The sequence below is a fragment of the Gouania willdenowi genome, chromosome 19 (genome assembly GCF_900634775.1).
Source record: "Gouania willdenowi chromosome 19, fGouWil2.1, whole genome shotgun sequence".
NCBI classification, from domain to species: Eukaryota; Metazoa; Chordata; class Actinopteri; order Blenniiformes; family Gobiesocidae; genus Gouania; species Gouania willdenowi.
Genome location: NC_041062.1, coordinates 3,186,370 through 3,208,953, shown reverse-complemented (window position 1 = coordinate 3,208,953; position 22,584 = coordinate 3,186,370). Strand labels below are relative to the sequence as shown.

General features: G+C 35.2%; 1 protein-coding gene across 7 annotated transcripts; it reads right to left on the bottom strand.

Moving 5' to 3' along the window:
- Positions 1-852: 852 nt before the first annotated feature.
- LOC114481494 (actin-binding LIM protein 1-like) lies at positions 853-21,428 on the bottom strand. Of its 7 annotated transcripts, none has more exons than XM_028476367.1 (21): positions 20,573-21,428; positions 15,745-15,885; positions 13,704-13,887; positions 13,513-13,622; positions 11,817-11,943; positions 11,591-11,684; positions 11,404-11,491; positions 11,265-11,323; positions 10,084-10,140; positions 9,155-9,232; positions 7,222-7,392; positions 5,888-5,917; positions 5,684-5,804; positions 5,477-5,563; positions 5,083-5,133; positions 3,133-3,197; positions 2,935-2,980; positions 2,836-2,843; positions 2,560-2,634; positions 2,295-2,375; positions 853-1,292 (listed from the first exon to the last, which is right to left on the bottom strand). In XM_028476367.1, exons 1-21 carry the CDS (start codon positions 20,886-20,888, stop codon positions 1,179-1,181), a joined length of 2,103 nt encoding a protein of 700 aa, XP_028332168.1. In that variant the 5' UTR covers positions 20,889-21,428; the 3' UTR covers positions 853-1,178. The 7 variants fall into 7 exon arrangements, with proteins under 7 accessions (XP_028332168.1, XP_028332169.1, XP_028332174.1 ...); XM_028476368.1 differs by having other exon boundaries at positions 5,083-5,130; XM_028476373.1 differs by lacking the exon at positions 20,573-21,428 and adding an exon at positions 19,520-19,637.
- Positions 21,429-22,584: the final 1,156 nt, after the last annotated feature.

Here is a 22,584-nt window from a genome sequence, read left to right as displayed (position 1 = left end):
GTGGTTTTTTGAAGGTCAGATGATCCCAGATGGGATACAGTGTGTAAATGTGTGTGACTCACCACTTTGACAAAGACACATTCATTTGGTTCATGTGTGAAGCTGATATTTTATTGAGGATTGCTCCAAGTAGAGGGAACGTAAGGCCAAAATAATAAGTACTGTGCGCACTTTTACAAAGAAAACAAAAGTGGTAAATCACCAACTGCATTCAATAAAACACTGTGCAGTGGTCATAAATTGACAAATTACCAGGATTCAGAACATCTCCTCCACATCTAATGCTACATTGTTTCTTAAAATCAGGCCTAGACCTTTTCAAAATGCTTGTTGTGATCTCAGGTTTTGTTGTGCTATCACTACTTGCATGTGGCACGACCTCGGGCTCAAATGCCATCAAGGCCCAGATATGTCCGAGTAAAGCATGCATGTTGTCAAAGATGTGTGTGTGTGTGTGTGTGTGTGTGTGTGTGATGAACTGGCAGCCTTAAATCAGCTGGAATGGGGCTTCATCTCCAATTGACCTGGATCAGGGTATGTGGATTTGTATTGGTAGACAGCAACATGAAAAATATTGAGTTTATTGTCAATAAGAATGGACCTCCAATCCTTTTAGTGCTCAATTTTTGTGTTTTTACTGATTATTGAATAGGGCTCAACAGAAGAAAAACATGACAGCAGAACATTTTTATTTATTTATTTAGTAATTCACATAATTCAACAAGATTGAGGTCATTGTTTTATTAAAGAACAACTCAAGTTACCAAAACATGTCAGCAATAACTTACACACTATGACACTACTTGTAATCAATAAAAAAAAAAAAAAAACCTCAACATTGCAAAAGTCCAGTGACACAAGACAGAGAGTTTCCAACTACTGAACTGCAGCCCAACACTAGGGTTAATGTATATTTTAACACAACTCCAAACATAACATAAAGGAGCAAAATACACATTTAATCACAAAACAAGTTCCAATTGAGTTTGAGGGTTTCCTCATTTTAGGGGTAAAACAGTGCTCAGTTACCATAGAAACATCTTTTATGGAAATATCTCCGTAGAATCACTACTCAGAGTCAGTGTTCTCATTTCATATCAAACATTTTATGTGTCAAAATGCAAAAGACAGACATGTAAATCAAATATTTGTGGCCAACAGCATGCTTTGAACTCTTTTCAGAAGAGATTCACTTTTCTCTTCATGTCATTCCGTTTCCAAAGCGGTAGTTTGTCAAATTCTTGAACGCTCATGCCAAAGATGTCAAAAAATGAATCTGGAGAGAGATGACGCTGAAAAGAAAGGGAAAAAACATTCATCAGTATGGATGGAGGTGTAGCGTTGGTATGTGTTTTATTTATTAATACGTTTTCTATACAGCAGAGAATCCACCATCAACACCTGATAATGACTAAAAACCAAGAAATACTCAAATTGAATAATTTTACAGTCAGAGACAATAGTCTGTGTTAATTTTGACAGAAAAATTGGATTTAGTTTTAGTCATAGTCTTTCAACTTAGTTTTAGAGATAATTTAGTCATCAGGACTATTCTAGTTATAGTCTATTTTTAGTAAACTAAATCTGTTACAGATATATAGTCAACTTAAATATACAGCACAAGAGCTTTTTCATTTATGAAAGCTTGAATTACCATTTATCAGCCTGATGTGGGATGATATTAACGTTTGTAAATACACACAAGTTAGTTTCGTCCAATGCTTCTTTAATTATTTGACAAAAATATAATTTTTTTTTTTTTTACCATATACTATATATAGTTTTTGTTCTCATAAAAAAGTCATAGTTTATTGCCACTTTGAAAAATGCTGTTATTAATAACTATGAAGAAAATTCTTAGTCTACAAAATGAACAATAAAATATTATTTATCGTCAAATTTTATTGGTTTTGCTTCACATTCTTTGAATGTATGACATTCATGCACAACTAAAAAGCATTTCTTATCCAAAAATGTTATTACAAATAAATCAAAACGCCGATTTAAAAGAAGGAAAGTGACATAATTTCAAACAAAACTCAACTAAAAAAAAACCAAAAAACTGTCATACTCAGAAGAAAACGAAGTACAATTTTACTGCCTCCTATTGTTGGAAGTAAAATGAAATGGAGCTATGATGTATGAACAGAACCCGTACATATCATAGGTGGATATTTTTATTTTTACACATTTAAATGAAGGTGAACCATGAGTTGAGAACCTCTGCTCTGAGGACTTGTGGGTGTCTGACTTATGCAGATGTAGGTGGCAAAGTTTCTCGTTCTCTCGCTCACCTCAAGTCGTGTCCTGTCGACGTCCTTTGGAAGCTTCACTCGTCCTCTGTTGGCCACTGTCAGTATTTCATAAGGATAAACCTGAGAACACAGAGACATTAGAGGAAATATTACCTTGTTGTGCTTTTAAATCTGCTCATTGAATTTCTCCCTCATACACTGTGAAAGGTGCTAGAAACATGCATTTAAAGGCTATGATTTTATTGACAGATCATATGAATTAAAGCAGATTTTTGAATAACTGTCAGTCAATAATGATACTTGCTTTTGGCTCCAACAAAGTGGGCAAAGACATTCCTCTGTCCATTCGGGTTAATGGATGTCTGCCCTCATGGAAGAGCTACAGATTGAAGCAAACACATGCAGTGAGGGATTATTGGAAGGATTTAACGCTTGCAGATTACTGAAAGTGGAAATGAATGATGAAAATGTGTCAGTCGTTTATGTAATACTGTATGACAGATATGACAAAGCAGAAGCAAAGAGTGAGGAAGCACAGCAACAGTAGATGCAGAAGAACCGTCCAAGGATGCTTTCATACCTTTGAGTCTGAAAAGAAAAGAAAAGATATGATTTCTGTTGTGAGTGTTGTGCTGAAGCGATATAAGGAGTGTAATACATAAAGTGTCTACATTCTGACCTTTAAATCTTCCCCCAGTGAGGTGTGAAAAATCAGCTGATTGAGGCTTAAGAAGAAACAAAAACATGGGTTTCACTCAATCAATTAAAGAAATGATGTAAATGTCGTTTCATTGAACAAAAATCACATCATTGATGATTGACAGCCAATCAGAAGATTTCTAAAGTACAGACATCATGTTTGTAGGACTTTTCTCACCAGGTTTGGGCCGCCGTGACCATATCCAGGCAACGAGTATGTTTGGGATGTGGAGGCAGTTAAATCTGTGTGAGTGAAGCAGCAGATGGATAAGCTCATCATGGGATGAATCGTCCATATTCATAGGATTATTACAAAAATGAACAATGCCAGATTTAGGTTTAAAAAAATAGAAATAAAACAAAAACGCTTTTTTTCAATCCGCCCTGTCTGAACAGGCTTCTCAGTAAATTTGTGAACACATTATTTAAAATTGTGACAAAATGCATCTAAGCAATATTTACATGTTGTTTTGGAGGGCGATGGGTTAACCACTATTTGCATTTTTTTTCCTTACGTTTATTTGAAGTAAAAAATAATTTAAAGCAAAACAGACAGGGCAAACATTTTTCTTTTTTTTTTTTTTTTTTTAAATAACTAAATAAATAAATAAATACATGAATGAATTAATGAACAATTAAATAAATACAGAAATACAGTAACTAGATAAATACATTTTACTTTGCCATTCAAGATGAAAATTACTTGGCTATAAGCATGGATGGATATTAGATTTTGTAACATGGGGTGAACCTTTCTTAGTTTTGTAAAATATCTTGTTTGGATTTAATTGAACTAAAACATGTTTCTACATGCATTGTGGGAAAATTCCTCACAGGTAAAAGGTTGTGAGCTCACAGACTAGTCTTTCCATGTTGAGTTATTAAATTCTCCCAATTTTCTTCTATAGTTTAGACCAGGGCTCTGGAGCCTTATGTGGCTCTTTGGCTGTTTTGCAATGGCTCCATATAGCTTTAAAAAAAATACTGAAATAAAATACCAAATAAAATTATGATAGAACGATTTGTCAACTAGGGCAGGGGAATATATTGTGATTCAAGATATATCAAGTTTTCTATTTTGGCGATATAGAAAATTACATTATCGCCTATATCGAGATATATACAGTATATATGTAAAGATATATATATATATATATATATATATTTTTTTTTTTTTTAGTTCTTTTTATTTATACAATCACACAGTACAAATCACATCATACAAGTATTTAATATTATTCCTAGAGTACAGTCAAATCGTGTCCTTTACAATTTTTCCGTATTTCTGAGAAAAAATTTTTTATAGATTATTTTGTATTAAAATATTAAAATCTTGTTTTAGGAGTCGTTGCTTTTGTTAGATTTCTGAGTGCATCCTAACCCAGACCTTCCCCATAACAAGCCACACTACAGAACTCACTCACACGTGCTGTCCCTTATAGGAGCAAAAACCAAAAGTGGCACATATTGTGCAGCAGTTTGTGTTAATAAATGTGGCATTTTTCATCGGCATATTTAATTGTTTTTCTGTTAGGACTTTATTGAGTTAAAAATATTGAGATTTATATCGTATATTGACATTTTGAGAATAAAATATCAACATACGAGTTTTGGTCCATATTGCTCAGCCCTATTGTCAACCTAAAAATAAATCACATTGTGCAATCACTCTGCCAGCTTCCTACTTCATCTATAGACTATCAACTTTCATTGCACTTGTGGCTAACCTTAAGTTTTAAATCCCTGGTAAGATAACTAAATCAACAAAAAGACTATTCTGGAAGAAAATATTACTTAATATTTTAATTACGTGGGGGGGCAGATTCATTTAACTGTCAATGTGCCGGCTTAATATGCATGTTTGATATGTGGCAAGAAATGAGCAATTAGCATGTGTTGACTGACATGATCATGTGTATTTTCAGCTCCTGAAGGACTTTAATCTTGGAGAGATAAGGCCAAATGGCTCCTTTGAGAGTAAAGGTTGCAGACCCCTGATTTAGACGTACTAGTGTCTGAATAAATTGGGAAACAAATTGGCCATTGTTTTGAATGTGGGCATTTTTGGCAGCCTAATATGTGTGTGTAACTGTAATGTGAAATGTGTAGTTAAAATAGTTTACTTTACCTTGCTGTTTGTAGATTGGAGGCCTGCGGTATAGATTTAGGCCTTCGTCTGCTGAAATGAAGAGGAATGACGGGTCAGCAAATGTAGGCGATTTGTAAGTATTTCACAGAGGAAGTATTAGAAAAAAAAAAGGCTGTGATTCAATGGAACAAACATGCTTTTCGTGTCTTATCTCAGACTGCACACAAAACCTTTCAAAAATGACGTCTTCTTCTTTTATTTTTAACCTCAAACCACAAGATGGCTCATAATAACCTAGTATGACCCTGCCACCCTGAATCAGTGTGACAGCATATTAGTTTCACCACTAAGTGAACAGTTCATCAGGCCATGCATCATGCGTCAGCAGGAAGGGAGTGAGTGGGCGAGCACAGGGAGCAGAAAAAGGCATTACCTTTGGTTTTAGACACAAAGTGGAGACTTAAAGGAGAAGTGGGGCGAGTGTCGCTGTAGCCCGAGGAGGGGGAAGGTGAAAGTGGACCTTTTTTTGTGCAAGAAGGGGCGGAATCGTACAGGAGACAAGGTGTCATGGTGAAATAACAGAAAATATGAGAAGAGGGAACCTTGGATTGCACCAACCAGGTGTCACGTGCTTCCTCACCTGGTCGGTGGAAGTGCTGTGGAGATCTGGACAGACTTGGAGTGTAACTGTGACGATTGTGAGCTCCGAGGGATCCATGACTTGTAGATTTTGGTATGCGTGTTCTCAGCTCAAAGCTCTCCTTCAGAGAGAAACAGGCGTTCAGTGGAAGACTTTTCATAAGCGATGGCTGATTGTGCACGTAGTTTCAGTTTTTATATTCACCTCTGTTCCTACAGACAGGTTCCCTGGGGACTAAAACAGGCAAAGGAAAAAAGCAAATGTAAGCACAGTGAAACAGTAAAACCCTGGTTAACAATAGATTAGACAACATGGTGTGAAATGTCAACTTTAAATGAACGTTGTGTGTTGATTTTACACTCAGGACAATAACATTTAACAGGTTCTCACATGAAGACACAAAAATGTTGAAAAGGAAAGTTTTTTTTTGTTAAACTGAAGGTTTATTTTAACCAGAAAAAGCATTATTTGTGTGATAAGTGTTGTGATAAATAACCTAGCAACGTCATCTTTACCTTAGCAAAAGAAGAAGACAGAGGTTTGATTCCCAAGCATCTCAAAAGAAAATATTGAGGGTTGGGTTTAACTATAATCTCATTACTAAACTGAATTGATTGTGTGTACATGTGACTATACATGTGAATGATCAACCTTCATTGTGTGTTTTTCTTTGTTGGCAACAATTAGGGGTGTGCAATGCCATGAATCTGATGATACGATTCACAATTATTTGCATGGCACAAGACTATATATCCCAATACTAAACAATACAGTATACATCGCGATATATCACAATATCAATAAATAAAAATGTCACCTTTACAAGTACAAAATGGTATGAAATATCATTTATTTCATTGTTTTAAACTTGCGAGAACAAGTAAATGGTGACTAACTGTAATTCAAGTACCAATATAAAAAAGAAACTGTCAAATTATATTTCCCAAAAAAGTTAAACGTTTGTTTTTCTATTCTGATTATGATAAAATCTTATATATATATATTTTTAAGTAACCACATACGTACATGTGTGGCGTAGTTTAAAAAAGTCGTACGAGGTTAACTGACGCAAAGTGACCTGGCGTTTACGTGCTATGCATATGTTAGCGCAATTAAATGTTTTATTCACTGAAAAACATCATTTTAAAAAATCGATTTGAAAAGTTTTTGGATCAAAACGTTAATCACGTGGTGAAAAATCACAATATATCGCTTAGCAACAATATGGGAGGGGACATTTGTGTGCTTGTCATCTGACAAAAGTATATGTGTTTTTTTTTCTGCATCGGAACAGAATATTGCAATTCTCAGCAGGATATATATATATATATATATATATACATTTTTTTTTTTTAAAGTTTAACTCCTAATAGACAGAATGTACAGTATGCCATTTTTGTTTGTTTTCAACCAAAAGAAGAACACCAAGACGAGACTGCCCTTGATTTGACAGACAAATCAAACCAAGATTGATAAGCAGGAAACAATGACACACACACATGTCACTGGATATCACCTAGAGCACTGGATGAAGTTACCTCTGCAGGGCTTTGACTATCCTGTCTGTTGCCTTTTTCGTCCAAAGTGGATGAGTTGTTGCTGACAGACTTATAGGATATCATATCAGGATGCTCTATGTCATATATAGCCTTGACTCTGGGAATTGCGGCTAAGTCTCTGTAATCAATGATCTCGTTTTCTACTTTTGCCTGGGATCAGGGGGTGAGAGGAGAGGGAGAGGGAGGATAGGAGGGAAGGTCACAGAGGATGGAGGAACAAAGAGTATGGGTTAGGTCAGGTAATCATAGGGAGGAATCAAACTTTAGCCCCGCCACATAAAAGGATGGATCTTATTCACACAAGCAGATTATTCAAACTGATCAATTAAATGTTGAGCAGTGTCTTTCAGACTTTCTGCCATTGTAAACGTGTCACCAAGCTAGCTAATATGAAATGTGCACATGGGTGGGACAACTGAAGTGAGCTGTGGTCAGATATTATACAGTATGTCTTGATGCAGAGCGAGATGGAAATCGCTGCAAGTGGAAAAATGTGATTGTACTTCAGACTTGGTTTCCAGTGCAAAGCATCACGTTAACCTGAGGGATTTTGATGAAAAATGGAAAAAAATTATATTTTTTGTTGTTCCTTCTCACATTTTGTCACTTAAAGCTAAAAAAAAACCCCTAAACACTAAATAAAAGGATGGATACAGGTATATAAGATTCAGATGTGTAATTTGACTGAGGTTTTACAACATTGGGGTCGGGATCCTATGTGGGGTCGCCAGGAGTTTAAATGAGGTAGCCTGAAATTTCTGAAAAATTGAAATACATTTTTGAATTTTTTTCAATTATTATTATTATTTTTTTTATATTAAAACAATACACAATTTTAAACAACTGCAATCTATACTTTTACGTTGTCAAATATAAATCGAGTACAACTAAAATAAAGTAAAAAAAAAAATAAATATATATATATATATAAATCTAAGCTGGCAGAATTAATGTACAAAAAATTTATAAAAAATGTGATCAAAAATAAATTCTAGAAAAAAAACAACAACTGGCATATAGGGATTTTCAGATCATCTCTTATATTTGGTTTGTTCTACTTCCATTCTTAACCTTTTCTGCACTTTAGAAAGAGCCTGCTGTTGTCTGTACAAGAAGTTCAGTTTTGAACGGGAATTAAAGCTAGATTTATTACTTGTTTAGGGCAGAAAACATTCCAAACTCACTTTAAAAAAAAAAACACCATAGGTTGCTGGATCAGGATGTGCAACAGGAAATACTTAATATTTGCCCCGTGCAGGTTGCATAGGCTAATTACATCTGGATGCATTAGTCATTCTGCTCTATGCTTCTTATTGTTTGCACCCAATGGTGTTTTTAATGTCCTGATGTGCACACGCATACAAAACAATTATATCTATTGTATTTCCATCATGACTAGTCTGTTTGATTGCCTGTTTGCTTCCTTTGCATGTTTTACAAGGGTTGTTTCTGCTGTTTTAATGGCATTCTGTATATTTGATCGGCTAAAGTTTCATTCGAGCTAACAGGGTAAAAAAAGGAAGGAAACGTAAGGACACTGAAAGCACTGCTTGTTCCTCAACAAAATCAGGCTGTATTGATATAAGGAGATTTTTTTTTTTTTTCGTTCATCCATGGATCATTTTTACTGAACAACATTACAGAATGTACAGCTTCCATCAATCAATCAAAATTGAAAAAGAAGTTTCACAACATCTGTCAAGGTAAATTAAACCAAAATTCTATTTTTTTTTGACAATTTAGTCATTTTTGTAAATGCTCGCCATCGTTTAATAACGAAATATCTTGCATGAGAGACACTTTGTCCCCGGGATTCCCCTGCACAAATAAAGGGATAAATGAAACACAAATCAACCCACGGTGAATTGTGCACCACAGCGGATGCTGAGCAGACATCGGATCCGCTACTTACATAGATATTTCTTCCAGGACTCCCAGGGGTGCACGAGCCCGGCCTTGAACACGAGCTCTCTGATGATGACCTGGTGGGCTTAAATACAAAAGGAAAAAACAAACAATAATATTAGTTATTCTCTCTTTTAAGTATTTTTAGATTTCGATAGAATGCACTTGGCTTTTAGTGAGTCTGGATACCATCTTGTTTAAACGCACAGACTAGAGTTGTGTCTTTGTATCTGTTTACTCTTGATATCCATGTGAACCTCACATGGACTAAAGCACTCACTATAATCTAATATAATGCTCAAGTACCCCCTTTCTCTTGTCTCTGACCCAAAGTACCCCCTTTGTCCAAATACAACCATTTGCTCAGAATTCTATGAAAAAAAACAACGATAGAGCATAATGATGGAATAAATGAGTGATAACCCACATTTTAAAGAATCTCATTTTATAAATAAGTGGAAAGAAACTGTATTTAGCGCCTGTTGAATAGATTTATTTATATATGTATCTATATTTTGTCATCTCCTGCCTGGTGTTGGACCAAGACTGACCTTTGCATTTTCAGTTCATGTCCTAATCAATATAATTTCCATCATCATTATTATGATTGTCATTTTTAACGAAAAAAAATAAACATTATAAAAACCCTATATTCTCAATGCTATTATTTGTTAATTTCCTCGCTCTCTCTCTCTCGCTCTTTCTCAAGTACCCCCACTGTTCTAATAGACTCTCATAGTGTAGCTTGCAGGCAAGAAAACCTGAAATAAGCACAGCCAAGCATGCTTAGGTTGTAATGTAATGGTGCATTGTAATGAGAAAAGCAATATTTATTTTTAATGTATTAATTTTTGCAGCATTTGTGTTGCACACAAGCTCCAATTGTTCAGCCAGGAGAGCAAAAAATATCATCACACGCATACACTCAGTAATAACCTTCAGTTTATGTGGGGGATAAAAGAAATCAAGACTGGGTGTTTTTGGTCTGCCGACCTAGGAAGGAAGACATTATGCAGAAAATGTGACAAATATAAATAATCAGAGCAGAAGTGCAGCACATAGCACACTTAGGTCCCTATTTCGAGCAGCACAGCATGCATGGCACACCTAAGGGCAAAGTTGAGTTGTAAAAACCTGCCTGAATGAAGAGTTGCTTCTCAGTAAGAACTCATTCAGCCATCTCACAAGGACAATCTTTATAATATCTGAGCATTGGGATGTTTTCCCCTAACAAATTATCTACATACGTCACTACACTGGCACAGCCCAATCCACTCCTCTGTGCAATAGTAGCATCACATTATATAGGGCCTGATAAAATCCACATTAACGAAATCGCAAACGGAATCATGGAATCGACCAATGAAAACAAAATTCACCGTTGAACACAGAAATGGACAGAATCTGGTTGAAACGCCGCCACCGTGGTTTAAACACCGTTTAAACCACCAAATAACTATCTGAAACATCGTAGGTTCATGATAACGTCTGTTACTGTAAAATATTCTGGCACCTAGAGGTGAAATAACTGACGTATCCTTGTGTCCATTTGTTTGTGTTTAATCATTGTGGGCTGAAATGATGTCATCAGGATCATTTAAATCAGGTTAATTTAAATTAAACTGATCAAAACTTAATCAATAAACCTGCTCAGATTCAGTAAACATTGATCCCTGGGAGGAAATTGTGTGGCATTAATGCTGCTTCCATACTTTATATGACATAGAAATATTTAAAAAGGAGCAGTCAGAATAATCCATGTCAGTACAACTTATTTCTATGTTTTAATTATTTTGAATTACATTTTTATTTTTGACATACATTTTGGTTTAATTATGGTTATCTTTTTTTTTTATTAGTATTTACTTTGTTTCCTCACAGGAGTAAAAAACTATTATTTTCTGAAAAAAAATATTAATATTTCTAAAAAAACGGAATTGTGAAAAATTATTGCGGAAAATGGAAATTAGAAAAAAAATAAAACGGAATTTTGAAAAAAATGAAACTGGATTTTATTGGGCTCTAATTATACCAACAGTACACAGTTATGCAATGTAAAAATTGTTTCGTTTTTTTTTGCAAGAAAAAAACATATAAAGTATGTAGAGAGCTCGTACCCTGCAGCTGTCCTCTGTCCTGTTGTGGCTCCTACAGTCTGGGTGCCAAATAGCCGAACCTATGAACACGGCAATGAACAGCGGCTGCAAAACCAAATTGCAACAGTTCTACAGTGTGCTCACAGGATGAAAATCTGACCTTGCAGATACATTTCCTCCCCTTCTGTGAACATTTTGTCACATCTGTTGCATCTCGCACAGCTGGGATGGTAATGCTTGTGTCCAGCCTTTGATGAATAGTGAGAAAAAAGACAGTTAATGACAATCATGTGCTCCCATTTTACACTTTTAGAGAAGATTTTTTTATTTTATTTTAATTTTTTTACCTCAAGCACTTTCCCTGTTATAAACTTTTGACATGCTTCACATTGTATCCCAAACTGAATCTGGTAGTCTCTCTCACAGTAAGGAACGCCATCTCTGCAAGACACAATATATACATATTTTTTTAAGTAATTATAGTAATAATTTCTTGCACTAAAAAAATGTAGATTTTTTTTCACATTATGTGTATATTTGTCAAAGTGAAATATGAAAGGGCTTGGACTTTACTTGCTGATGTATTCCCCACTTAACACTTTCTTGCAGGCTTTACACTTGAAGCATCCGAGGTGCCACTGATTCTCAAGAGCTAAGAGCGCCTGGCCATTCATGATGTCTCTTCCGCAGCCGAAGCAACCTGAAAACACACAAAAAACACACCACAACTTTCTGACACGCTATTGAGAAGTTCCTCTTTTTTTTTTTTTGCTGCAAGGACAGTCCTGACTTGTGGTAGTCTATGGATACAGGCAGCGCAAAGCAATACACACATAAAACGGCCATGGAATAAAAAAGATTAATAGAATAGAATAGAATAGAATAAAGTTTATTGCCATATGTACACATGAAAAAAGAACAGGTAAAATAGAATTCTTGTGCATGTGTCAAAGTTAGGTTGGAAAAAAAATTACAAACAACAACAAATCAGTCAAGACAGTATAAGTAAAGGTGCAAAAACAAGGAAAGAACAGAAGTATACTCAGCAAAAAGATAAATATAACCTAAGTTGAATTTACATATTGCACATAGTAGAGTGTGAGGTAAATTGTTCAGCATGCAGGATTAATATTTTAGCTTGATTATATAATCAAAATATCAGTTTATTCAGCTTCATCCTCAAATTTTTTTAAAAAACCTCTTTTGCAATAATTAGTTATGGCCTGCATGTGTTGACCTGTCTGTATATAATGTTATGCAATGCTTTCAAAATCTAAGCTATATTATTTATGACCTTTGATCTCCTATGATCCTGCTCAACCGCTATGAGAAAACGACAAACATCTTCTTTGGAGACATAATGTTGAATTGTGTTATAAAGATATAAAGCAATCTGTGGTCATAATGAAATGGCTCACTGAAAACTCTCCTCTCACTACATCAGTGGTCTATTTATAAAGAGGGAAAAATTCTCCAGGGTTGATGATATCACTCAAATAGCTGCCTTGCCTTTTCCAAGTCAGAGGCACCTTTGTACTCAGTCCTGCAGAGAGATCCTCTAAATCTGCAGGCTTTGCCGCCCGGAGTGCTCCATTGATCCTTGTGACATCTATAATCATTAGGTGGTTCAGGGTAAGCTGAGGTATCTCCTAGTCCAGACTGGGTCATGGGAAAGCCAGATCTCAAAGAGGATGACTGGATTTATGGAGTAAATCCACCTCCCTGGGTTGGCAATCGTAGGAATTTAGACTGGAATTAATGACTGTTTATCCAACACTCCCAATGAAGATGATGGTAGACGGTAGTCTGGCTTGGAAAGAAAAAGGCTTCATGCGGTTTTTTTTTTTTTTAAGAGTAAAACAATGATGATCAACCAAAAACAGGCCAAAAAACATGTATTTACTGTATGTACATTCTTTTCTATCCAAAAAACATTCAATGCCTGATTTTACAAATCAATAAGAACATTAAATTAACAATAATATGATTGAAACTTTTACAAAAACTTTGGTTTAGTTAGTTTCTCACGTGTTTTCCAGCACAATACGATCCATGCACCATGTGGTTAGTGAGTCTCACCTGGAAAAGTGCGATGGATGTGTGTTTGACCTTGAATAACTCAACACAAGCCAAAGCTGACTGACGCTCAATGTTTAATCCACTGTCTGATTGGGACTGCGGGGGATCAAATTGTCTCTGATCTATTTTAAAGCTTTGTTTTAATAAATACTTTTCATAAATCCACTCAATCCAGCAGGAATGCACTCACTCTTGGAATGGTTGACGTCACAGGGACTGAGACACGAGGGTTCATTACAGCATTGACAAACACAGTGTTTTCCGTTGAACGTGACGCGGTCTCCGGTGGGAAACGGCTTTCTGAGAATCACCAAAAACCCAAAACACTCATTAAACTTTGTCTCATACGACGCGTTTGGTTTGCATGACCGGTATTATTACTTGCAAACTGTGCAGACAAAGCAGGCTGGATGGTAGGTCTTTCCCAACACTGTGATCACTTCTCCTTCCACGAATTCACCACAGCCGTTGCACAGCGTGCCGTGAAGTCGCTGGAAGTCCAGTGGACAGAGGTGGTTCTCGTTTCTCATGAAGAAGCCAGTCTGACTCAAATCACAGCCACACACTGTGAACAAACACACATATAGGGGAGAAGAGCAAGCTTTAAATCCACACATACAAAGAACCTGTACAACCATCAAGTAATGGATGATGTTGCTTATATCAGTGGTTCTCATCCTTTTCAGCCCACGACCCCCCAAAATAAAGCTGCGCTGCATGTGGACAGGGCCATCTATAAGGGGGCATAAAGGGGAGAGCTTTTTGGGGTCCATCCATAAAGTCAGCAAAAACAATGGTCCATTGTTCTATGAATCTGTGATAAACGCATTTATTTATCTGAATAATATCCACTGTTATCCAGGAAATGTATTATTAGTATTTGTGTCATAGTATATAGTCATCTTAAAGATGTGAATCCTTGATTTATTCAGAAATAAAATGGGTTAAAAGTGGCCAAAAACAGACAGAAAAAGTGGTAAAAAGGGTCAATATTGGCTTGAGTGGCAGAAATATAATTTAAAAAGGAGAAACAACTAGTTTAAACTAGAAAATAATGGCCATGGTAAATCGTGAATGTGGTTGAATTGGCAAAAATAAGCATGGAATTTGGTTAAAACTTAAAAGTGACGATAATGGGTCAACATATGTGACAGTAGGTGGGAAAAGTGGTGGAAATGGTTTATAAGTGCTGAAAATGTGGAGAAGTGACAGAAATGGGAGTAATGTAGCAAAAATGCATTAAAAGGAGCAAAAATGTGGCAAGAAAAAGTGATGAAAATAGGTTCTAATATGGCAAGTTTGGTGCAGTTGCAGAAAAAGGATAAAAATAAGCAAAAATAGGTTCAAATTGTTCAGTAAAAATATTCTTTGTTTCTTGAAGGCATCTGGCGACCCCCTCCCAGTGTCTCGTGACCCCAAGGTTGAGAAGCGAGAAGCCCTGGCTTATGAGTACACAAGAACCAGCGTTAATGAGCATATTTTTGTTCATTTTAGGTATGTAGATGTCACCTGTGTGTGTGTGTGTGTATGTGTATGGGGGGATCATATGGTGGTACGTGACTGACAGGATATCAGGAGTCACATTGTCCCTTACAGTCTGCCACGACAGAGACGCCAAGGACGTGTTTATGCACCTCTATTTCTGTCCAAACTCTAGCTCATTCCCGAATGTTCACAACTTTTACACGGTGCGTCACTATTTTTACCTTTAGGTTACATTACATGTGCACCATCATACACGGGTATTGTTTCATTATTTGCTAAAATAATAACAACTGAATTATTGTCTTTGATTTTTCAATCAACGTTCCTTCCTGCTGTCACAACACTGTAAGCTCCTCTGTACTAAAAGTCTCTTTGTTTCTGCACCATAAACAACATGACAATGTGCTCAAAGGAAGGGGACATCACGGGCCTGTCATAACTGATTAATGAGAACAAAAGCCAGCAGAGGAAATATGTTTTCCATGAAGCAGAGGAGCTCCACTGAAGCACCGGAGGGTCTCACAACAGTGGATTCAAGTGAAGAATGTTTTGGAACAAAGCTGATTTGGACAAAATGTGAAGAATAACTCAGGATTTCACGTTAAAGTTTGTGTTTTGCATGTTTTAATTGGTTAAAATAATAGCTAAGGTTTACTTCAGTCTAACCCCCCTTTTAATTGTCTTAGTTCTTTTTATACTCATATTTAGGGTCCTTCTAAAACCTTAGCTAAAAAAATATTCTAATGTTTTAAAGTTTTTTTGCTCCTAACTTCCAATTTTTTTTGTTTTTCCAATTTTTGTACTTTACTTTAGTCTAACCCCCATTTAATTGTCTTCTTTGCACTAGTATTCAAACTGTGTGAGCTTGTGTGACATGCATGTTGCAGTGCAGACCTAATTTATCAATGGATCTTCTTGATCTCTATGTTACACCCACCCTTGCAGGAAAAGCACTTGATGTGAAAGTAGCTGCTCTGCACGCGCAGCACCTGGCCTTTGCATGGTTCCCCACATCGCAGGCATTGGATGACTTTCTTAGACATGGGGGGGTAGTGCTGGCCTTCCTGGGCATGTAGAACTGCAGGAACAGAGGCACAAGAAGTAGGGTGAGAAGAATTTACAGATTCAACATCATACGGCAACATTCTGACAAAATGCAACAATCAAAGATTTGTTACTAACACTCCCAAGGCTACGTTTGAGGCTAATTGTTCAACTATAGTTGCATTTCAACATCAAAATTCTCATCTATTGATGGTAGCCACAGCTCTTTTGTGTGTTTTTTTGGCAGCCGGTGAGTAGATGCTGAGTAAAAAAAACATGTTGTGATTACTGGAACAATTACTAATTTATAGCTTTCTTGTTGTCCCTGATATTTTATAGATTTGCTCAGCGAAGAAAATAAAACAGAAGAAGAAGAAGAAGAAACAGAAGAAGAAGAAAAACAACAGCAACAAGAAAAAGAAGAACAAGAGGAAAAATAACAAGATTTTTCTTGAAGAACAACAACAACAACGAGAAGAACAATAACAACAACAATGAAAAGAAGAACAGCAACAAGAAGAAGAACAAGAAGAACAGCAAGAAGAAGAACAGTGAGAAGAAGAAGAAGAGTAAGAAGAAGAGTAAGAAGAAGAAGAAGAGTAAGAAGAAGAGTAAGAAGAAGAAGAGTAAGAAGAAGAAGAAGAAGAAGAAGAGTAAGAAGAAGAAGAAGAAGAAGAAGAAGAAGAAAAAGAACAACAACAACAACAACAACAACAACAACAAGAAGAAGAAGAAGAACAAGAAGAAGAAGAAGAAGAAGAAGAAGAAGAAGAACAAGAACAAGAAGAAGAAGAAGAAGAACAAGAAGAAGAAGAAGAAGAGACCATGTGACTGCTACCTCACAAAAACAATGAAAGCGCTCACAAACAGGCCTTTAGTTTTCTGTAGAGAATTAAGATTGCACTGAAAAGCAGGATTAGTAAAAGTGTTTGGGCCAAATGTGTCAAACCTGTTCTCAGACTGCAGCTCGTAGTGCTGAAGTAAAAACAGTCTCAACCTCATTCTTTCCTTTTCTATCTGCTTCATGCCTAAGCGGTGGATGCCTGCAAAATCTAATCAAAGGCCACTTGAGGGGCCCTCTAGTGATTAGCAGAGGAGAGAGGGGAAAGAATGTGGCACATTGAGAGCGTTCTGTCCTCCCAGCATGCACGCATTGCTCATGTAATCACAAAACACAGAAAAACTGCAGATATTTACTTCAAAAACGACCAAAATATACCATTATCAGGTTTTATTCACTTTTTACTCGTCGGCACACTCACCGTTTCTGCAGCAACATTATTTATTTGTGTTTTCCTGATATTTTGGCTAAATACGAAGAATATTGATTGAATATAATAGAAAAGCATATAAAGAAAATTTATTTCGCAAAAAAAATCTGGTGTCCACATGAACCTTATGTGAAAATATAATAAAATAACTAGGAAAAGTATATTAATCATTACACATCAAATTGATAAATACAATCCATTTATTAGTGTTTTTCTTACATTTTGGGTTATGACTTAAAGAAAAGCTGGTGATGAGAGGGTAACCGAAAGGATTTTTTTTCTAACCAATACAAAACAAATTTGCATTTTTTTAAACCAAATAAAACAGATACATGATGTTAAAAATTTCAATGAACTATTCTAAAAATCATATTTGCAAGAAATGAAAAAGGTGGTTATATTACAATCTACGAAAAAAGAAATTTAGAAAATAACACTTTAATCCTCCTTTTATTTTTGTTTCGTGTATTTTATCAATACAAATTATTCAGCAGACAAAATATCACTAAAGTTATGGCTCAAAGTCAAACAAAACAAAGTGCTTTAGTTCAGTCAATGGAGTATTTTGTACCGGGCCATGCACCCACCAACCCACCCCCCCAAAAAAACAAGGTGAAGGCAGGCCAGTGTTATTAAACTAGTCTGTGTTAATACAGCAGGAGAAATGTTACAAAACAACCTTTAACCAAGTTTTAATTTCAAATAATAATTTTTTTTTACAAGACAAAAAATGTGACTAAGACTAAATGCAAAGGTGGGATAAATAAAATAATATATCAACACTTTACCTAAAGCAAATTTGAAAGTAAAGACCAAGATTCATTAGAACTACAATATGTCCTTCCAATTTCTTCCAATGAGACTGCTGCAAGTTAATATCAGGGGGCGGGACATGATGTTAAACGAGCAAATCAGAAGTAAGTTCTCTGTGGCCCCCCTTAGATCTCCTAAAGGAGGAGAATACCTCATAATACATCTAAATAGATGCAAATTTGTTAATAGAGGATTTTAATTGAATTAAAAATAAAAATAAATAATTGAGATTAACATATACTATATATTAATATGCCTACAAATAGATAAAGAATAGTTTTTCATTTAAATAAGTCCACTAGAGTCTTTGAAAAATATGAAATACTTCCCTGCAGGTAAATGGACAACACTAGAACAATAGAACAATAGAATCGATGACTGCAAACCCAAATCAAGGAATAATTTGGTTTTTAAACCATCCTTAGAGCCATCGGAGTAAACATTATAGTGTGACTGTGACTGATATTCATATGAATTGTAGTTCTTGGGCAAACAGTAAAACATGACTTCAACGCCTCCTGAAGCTGATCTGGTGTCAGGAATTAGCAACGCATGGATTTAGAACTGCAGCAAGTGCAGGGAAACCTGAGACAGACAACTAATCTCACAGTCCACTATCTGGATATAAGTGTGTGTGTGTGTGTGCGCGTCCATGTATGTATTTAAATATTGATTTGAGCAATAAAATTTTTTTAAAAAAAATGACAGTTTTGAATTTACTTTTTTAAATGCATCTTAAATAAGCATTTGTGAGATTATTTCTAATTCTCTCACACTCATCTTACTGTCGTTTCATCTTTTTTCTTTTTGCATGGGTTGCTAATGGGAGCTTCTTTAACAAAGAGAAAGTTTTCATCAATAAACTGGACACATCTCATTTGTTTTAAGAGTAAACATAAAAAAAACTCCAGTATAGCACATCGGGGTCATTTCAGAAAACACTAGATGGACAAAAGCCATGAATATTTTCATATCTTGTCAATAAAACAGAACAAAGAGAGGGTTAAAACTCAATATTTGGACACAGTTTATTCTGCAAAATCAGTATTCCAATCACTGTATGGAATATCAACATAGAGACTTTTTCCAAACAAGTCTGCATACCAAATTATTTAACAATCATGTGATGATTTTATCAAAAAAAAAAAAAAAAAATTGCTCAAATTAAGTTAAGAGTCACCACAGCCTCAACAAAACATCCATTTGTTCCCCACTGCTGCAAAATGTAATTATCAATACAAAACCGGGTCCGATTCACAAGCATTTCCAATATCACATGCTAGTTGTTTTACCCCAGCACAATGGCCCACTATTACTGGGAATGACTGGGAGCCATATTTGGCCCACTTGGCAAACACAATGTGAAGTTATTGAGGTTTCTGTAGTCAGCAGAAAACAACAGTAACAGTAGAAATCAACATTTAAAATGATGAAATTGGCTCAATTCTAACAGTTAGTGAATCTCAGCAGTACAAGAATGAAGTCAGCGTGAAGGAGCCAGTGTCAAGGACTTATATTAACACAAACACACTCTTGAGTTCTTTGTTATCCTCGCACACACACACACACACACACACTCAGTACCTTTCATGACACTTGGTTTCTGCTCCTCAGTGGCTCAGCTCAGTGGATCACACTGATCCGGCTTTCCTCTTGTTGCTACTCTAACAAGAGGAAGGGGTTGGTCCAAAAACACACAGAGGGCAGGAGTGTGTGTGTGTGTGTGTGTGTGAAAGATGACCGCATGCATGCACTAAATGCTTCTGAGCTCCATGACCTCATCTACACTGACAGCAAAGAAAATTAAAAATAAATAAAAAATACCAGCCACCCCTAAATTTCAGCAAAAGTATGTCACAAACACAATCATTTATAAACCACTTAAATATAGTAGAACAGATTTATAAAATACAATTAATAGACATGGAGTCATTAGATTACTGCAGTGTTTTTCAACCTTGGGGACAGGACCCCATGTGGGGTTGTCTGGAATTAAAATGGGGTTGATTAAAATGTCTAGTAATTGGTAAAAAAATAAAAATAAAAATAAAAAAGAAGAAGAAAAATTTGGGTAAAAACCTATTAAAATTCTATTTTTTTTTTAATTTTTTGAATTAATATTATTTTTCAAATACACATCACACACAAACTTCAAATAACTGTATCCTATACTTCCTCAAATATAAATATCTAGAAATACAATGCAGTATAAAAATATCTAAGGTGGCACATGCACTTGTCACTTTGTGCACTAATCCTGGCTATTCTGTATTTGTAACACACTTTAATAAACATGATCAAAAATTCATTCTAGAAAAGAAAAAAATTGTCTCTGGGGTCACCGGACATTTGTGATATTAAAATGGGCTCACGACCCGTATAAAGGTTGGGAACCACTGGGTTATTGTGAAGAAAAAAAGAAAGCTTATATTATAATGCAATAAAACTAGTTTCCAGGTTAAAAGAGAAAGAAAAAAAAGAAGAAGTGTATATAACTTACAGTAGGGGCCCAACAAGATGGTTTGTACCCAGGGCCCAAAATGTGGTGCCACGCCCCTGGCTCTACTCATCATTTTAGTTGTATAATCCAATAACAAAACATGAAGAGGACCTGTTATTGGAGAAGATGGACATTACCTGACATCTCAGCAGGTATTGATGCTAACTTCTCACACAGGATGTAGTCCGAGGGGTTGATGAATGGCAGCTGATCCATCATGGACTGCTTTGGGATGAGGTAGAGCACTTCAGCCAAATCTCCATCTTCAATAATCGACATTCTCCTCACTGAGTTCTTCCTCCTCACGCGGTCGAAAACCACCATCTCATTGCTGGAAGTGGAGCCACAGATCCTGCCCAGGCTGCTCAGGTTGAGAAGGTTAGACACACTCATGCTGTCAAATGTCTCAGCCAAACACCTCAGGCTGCAGACTGAACCCAAGGTGGAAACCATGGAGGATGGGCTGGAGCTTGAAGGTGCAGTGAGGGAGATCAGGTAATCAGCTATAGTGAATGACTCATTGTGTGTGTGTGTGTGTGTATGTGTACATCCGAGCAGTCAAAGACTAACTCCCGTCCCATACACCTCATAAGAGGATTAAGTAAGGTATATTTTTAGTGTTTATCTTCAGAGTGAACAGAGGATCTGAGCTCCAGTCTTTATCAGGTAACCTTCTTCCCTCTATTTGTGTCTTTACCTCCACTTGAGAAGATATCTCGCCTGATTACGTAAGCTTATTGTATTTACAGAAGAAAAAAGTTTTGGTTTTTCTGAATTGATGAGATAAAAATATGTAAATAAAAAAACGCTGTTTTTCTAGGATTTTTTTTAAAATTTATTTTCAGTTTGGTCTGAGTTGAGGAGATAGAAATTAGTAAATTTAAAAAAAATGGCGCCATTTTTCTGTTTATATAGGAAATATTTTTAGTTTTTTTTTTTGAAATGATGAGAAAAAATTTTATAGGAAATATTTTCGTTTTTTCTGAGTTGATGAGATAAAAATAAGTAATTTAAAAAAAAAAGTTTTTCTAGATTAATATTTTTTTGTTTCTGTCTGAGTTGATGAGATAAAAATAAGTAAATTAAAAAGAAATTGGCCCCGTTTTTCTGTTTTTATAGGAAACATTTTTGGTTTTTTCTGAACTGATGGGATAACTTTTTAAAGCAAATATTTTTTTAGTTTTTCTTAACTGATAAGATAATTTTGTATAGGATATATTTTCGTTTTTTTTGAGTTGATGAGATAAAAAAAAAATGTTGCTTTTTCTGAAATTATGAGATAATTTTTTATAGCAAATATTTTTCGTTTTTTTTCTGAACTGATGAGATCATTTTACAAGGGGAAAAAAAGCAAAATATTTCCCATGAAAACAGAAAATAAGGCCAATTCTTTTTATTTACCTATATCTCATCAATTCAGAAAAAACAAAACTTTTTTCTTCTTCTGTGAATGCAATAAGCTTCTGTATGAAAAGAAGAAAGAAAAACACTGTAAGAAAAGCACCGTAACATCCAGTGAGAATTGGAACATTATCCCCAAAACTTTACTGAATAAACTCAAGCGAGGACCAGAATTCATTAATTTAAAGCTTCTAATGGTCTTGGAACCAGTTATGTATCTGATTAGCTTTAAATTACATGTTACACTGGATCTCTCACGTTATCAGTTTCCATACTGGTTCATACCGTACAGAGAACATGGACGATTTTATGCCAAATTCAAGATGTTTAAATTTGGTTTTAACTTTATTATTTTTTACTGAATAATAATAAACACTTAAAAAATAAATAAAAACAATGTTTACATAAAATTTTTAGCATTTAAATATAAAATAATAACAAAATAATCATAAAAATATACATTTTATTTTGAAAGCGCCCTTCAGGACACCCAAGAACGCTTTACAATAAAAAACAGAATAAATAAATTAAAAAAAAATCCAATGCAATATAAAAAAGAATACAAAAACATTTCAATAAATTCAGTTTTACCATATTACTCCTCCTCCTCAATTGGTTTTCAATTTTCTTAATATATATTTTTCTACATTATTTTATTTATCAATTTTCCTTCTTCTATCATTACCTCCCAACTCAAATTCTTCTACAGTCCTAATATTTCACTACTTTTACTTTGAAAAATGCTCCA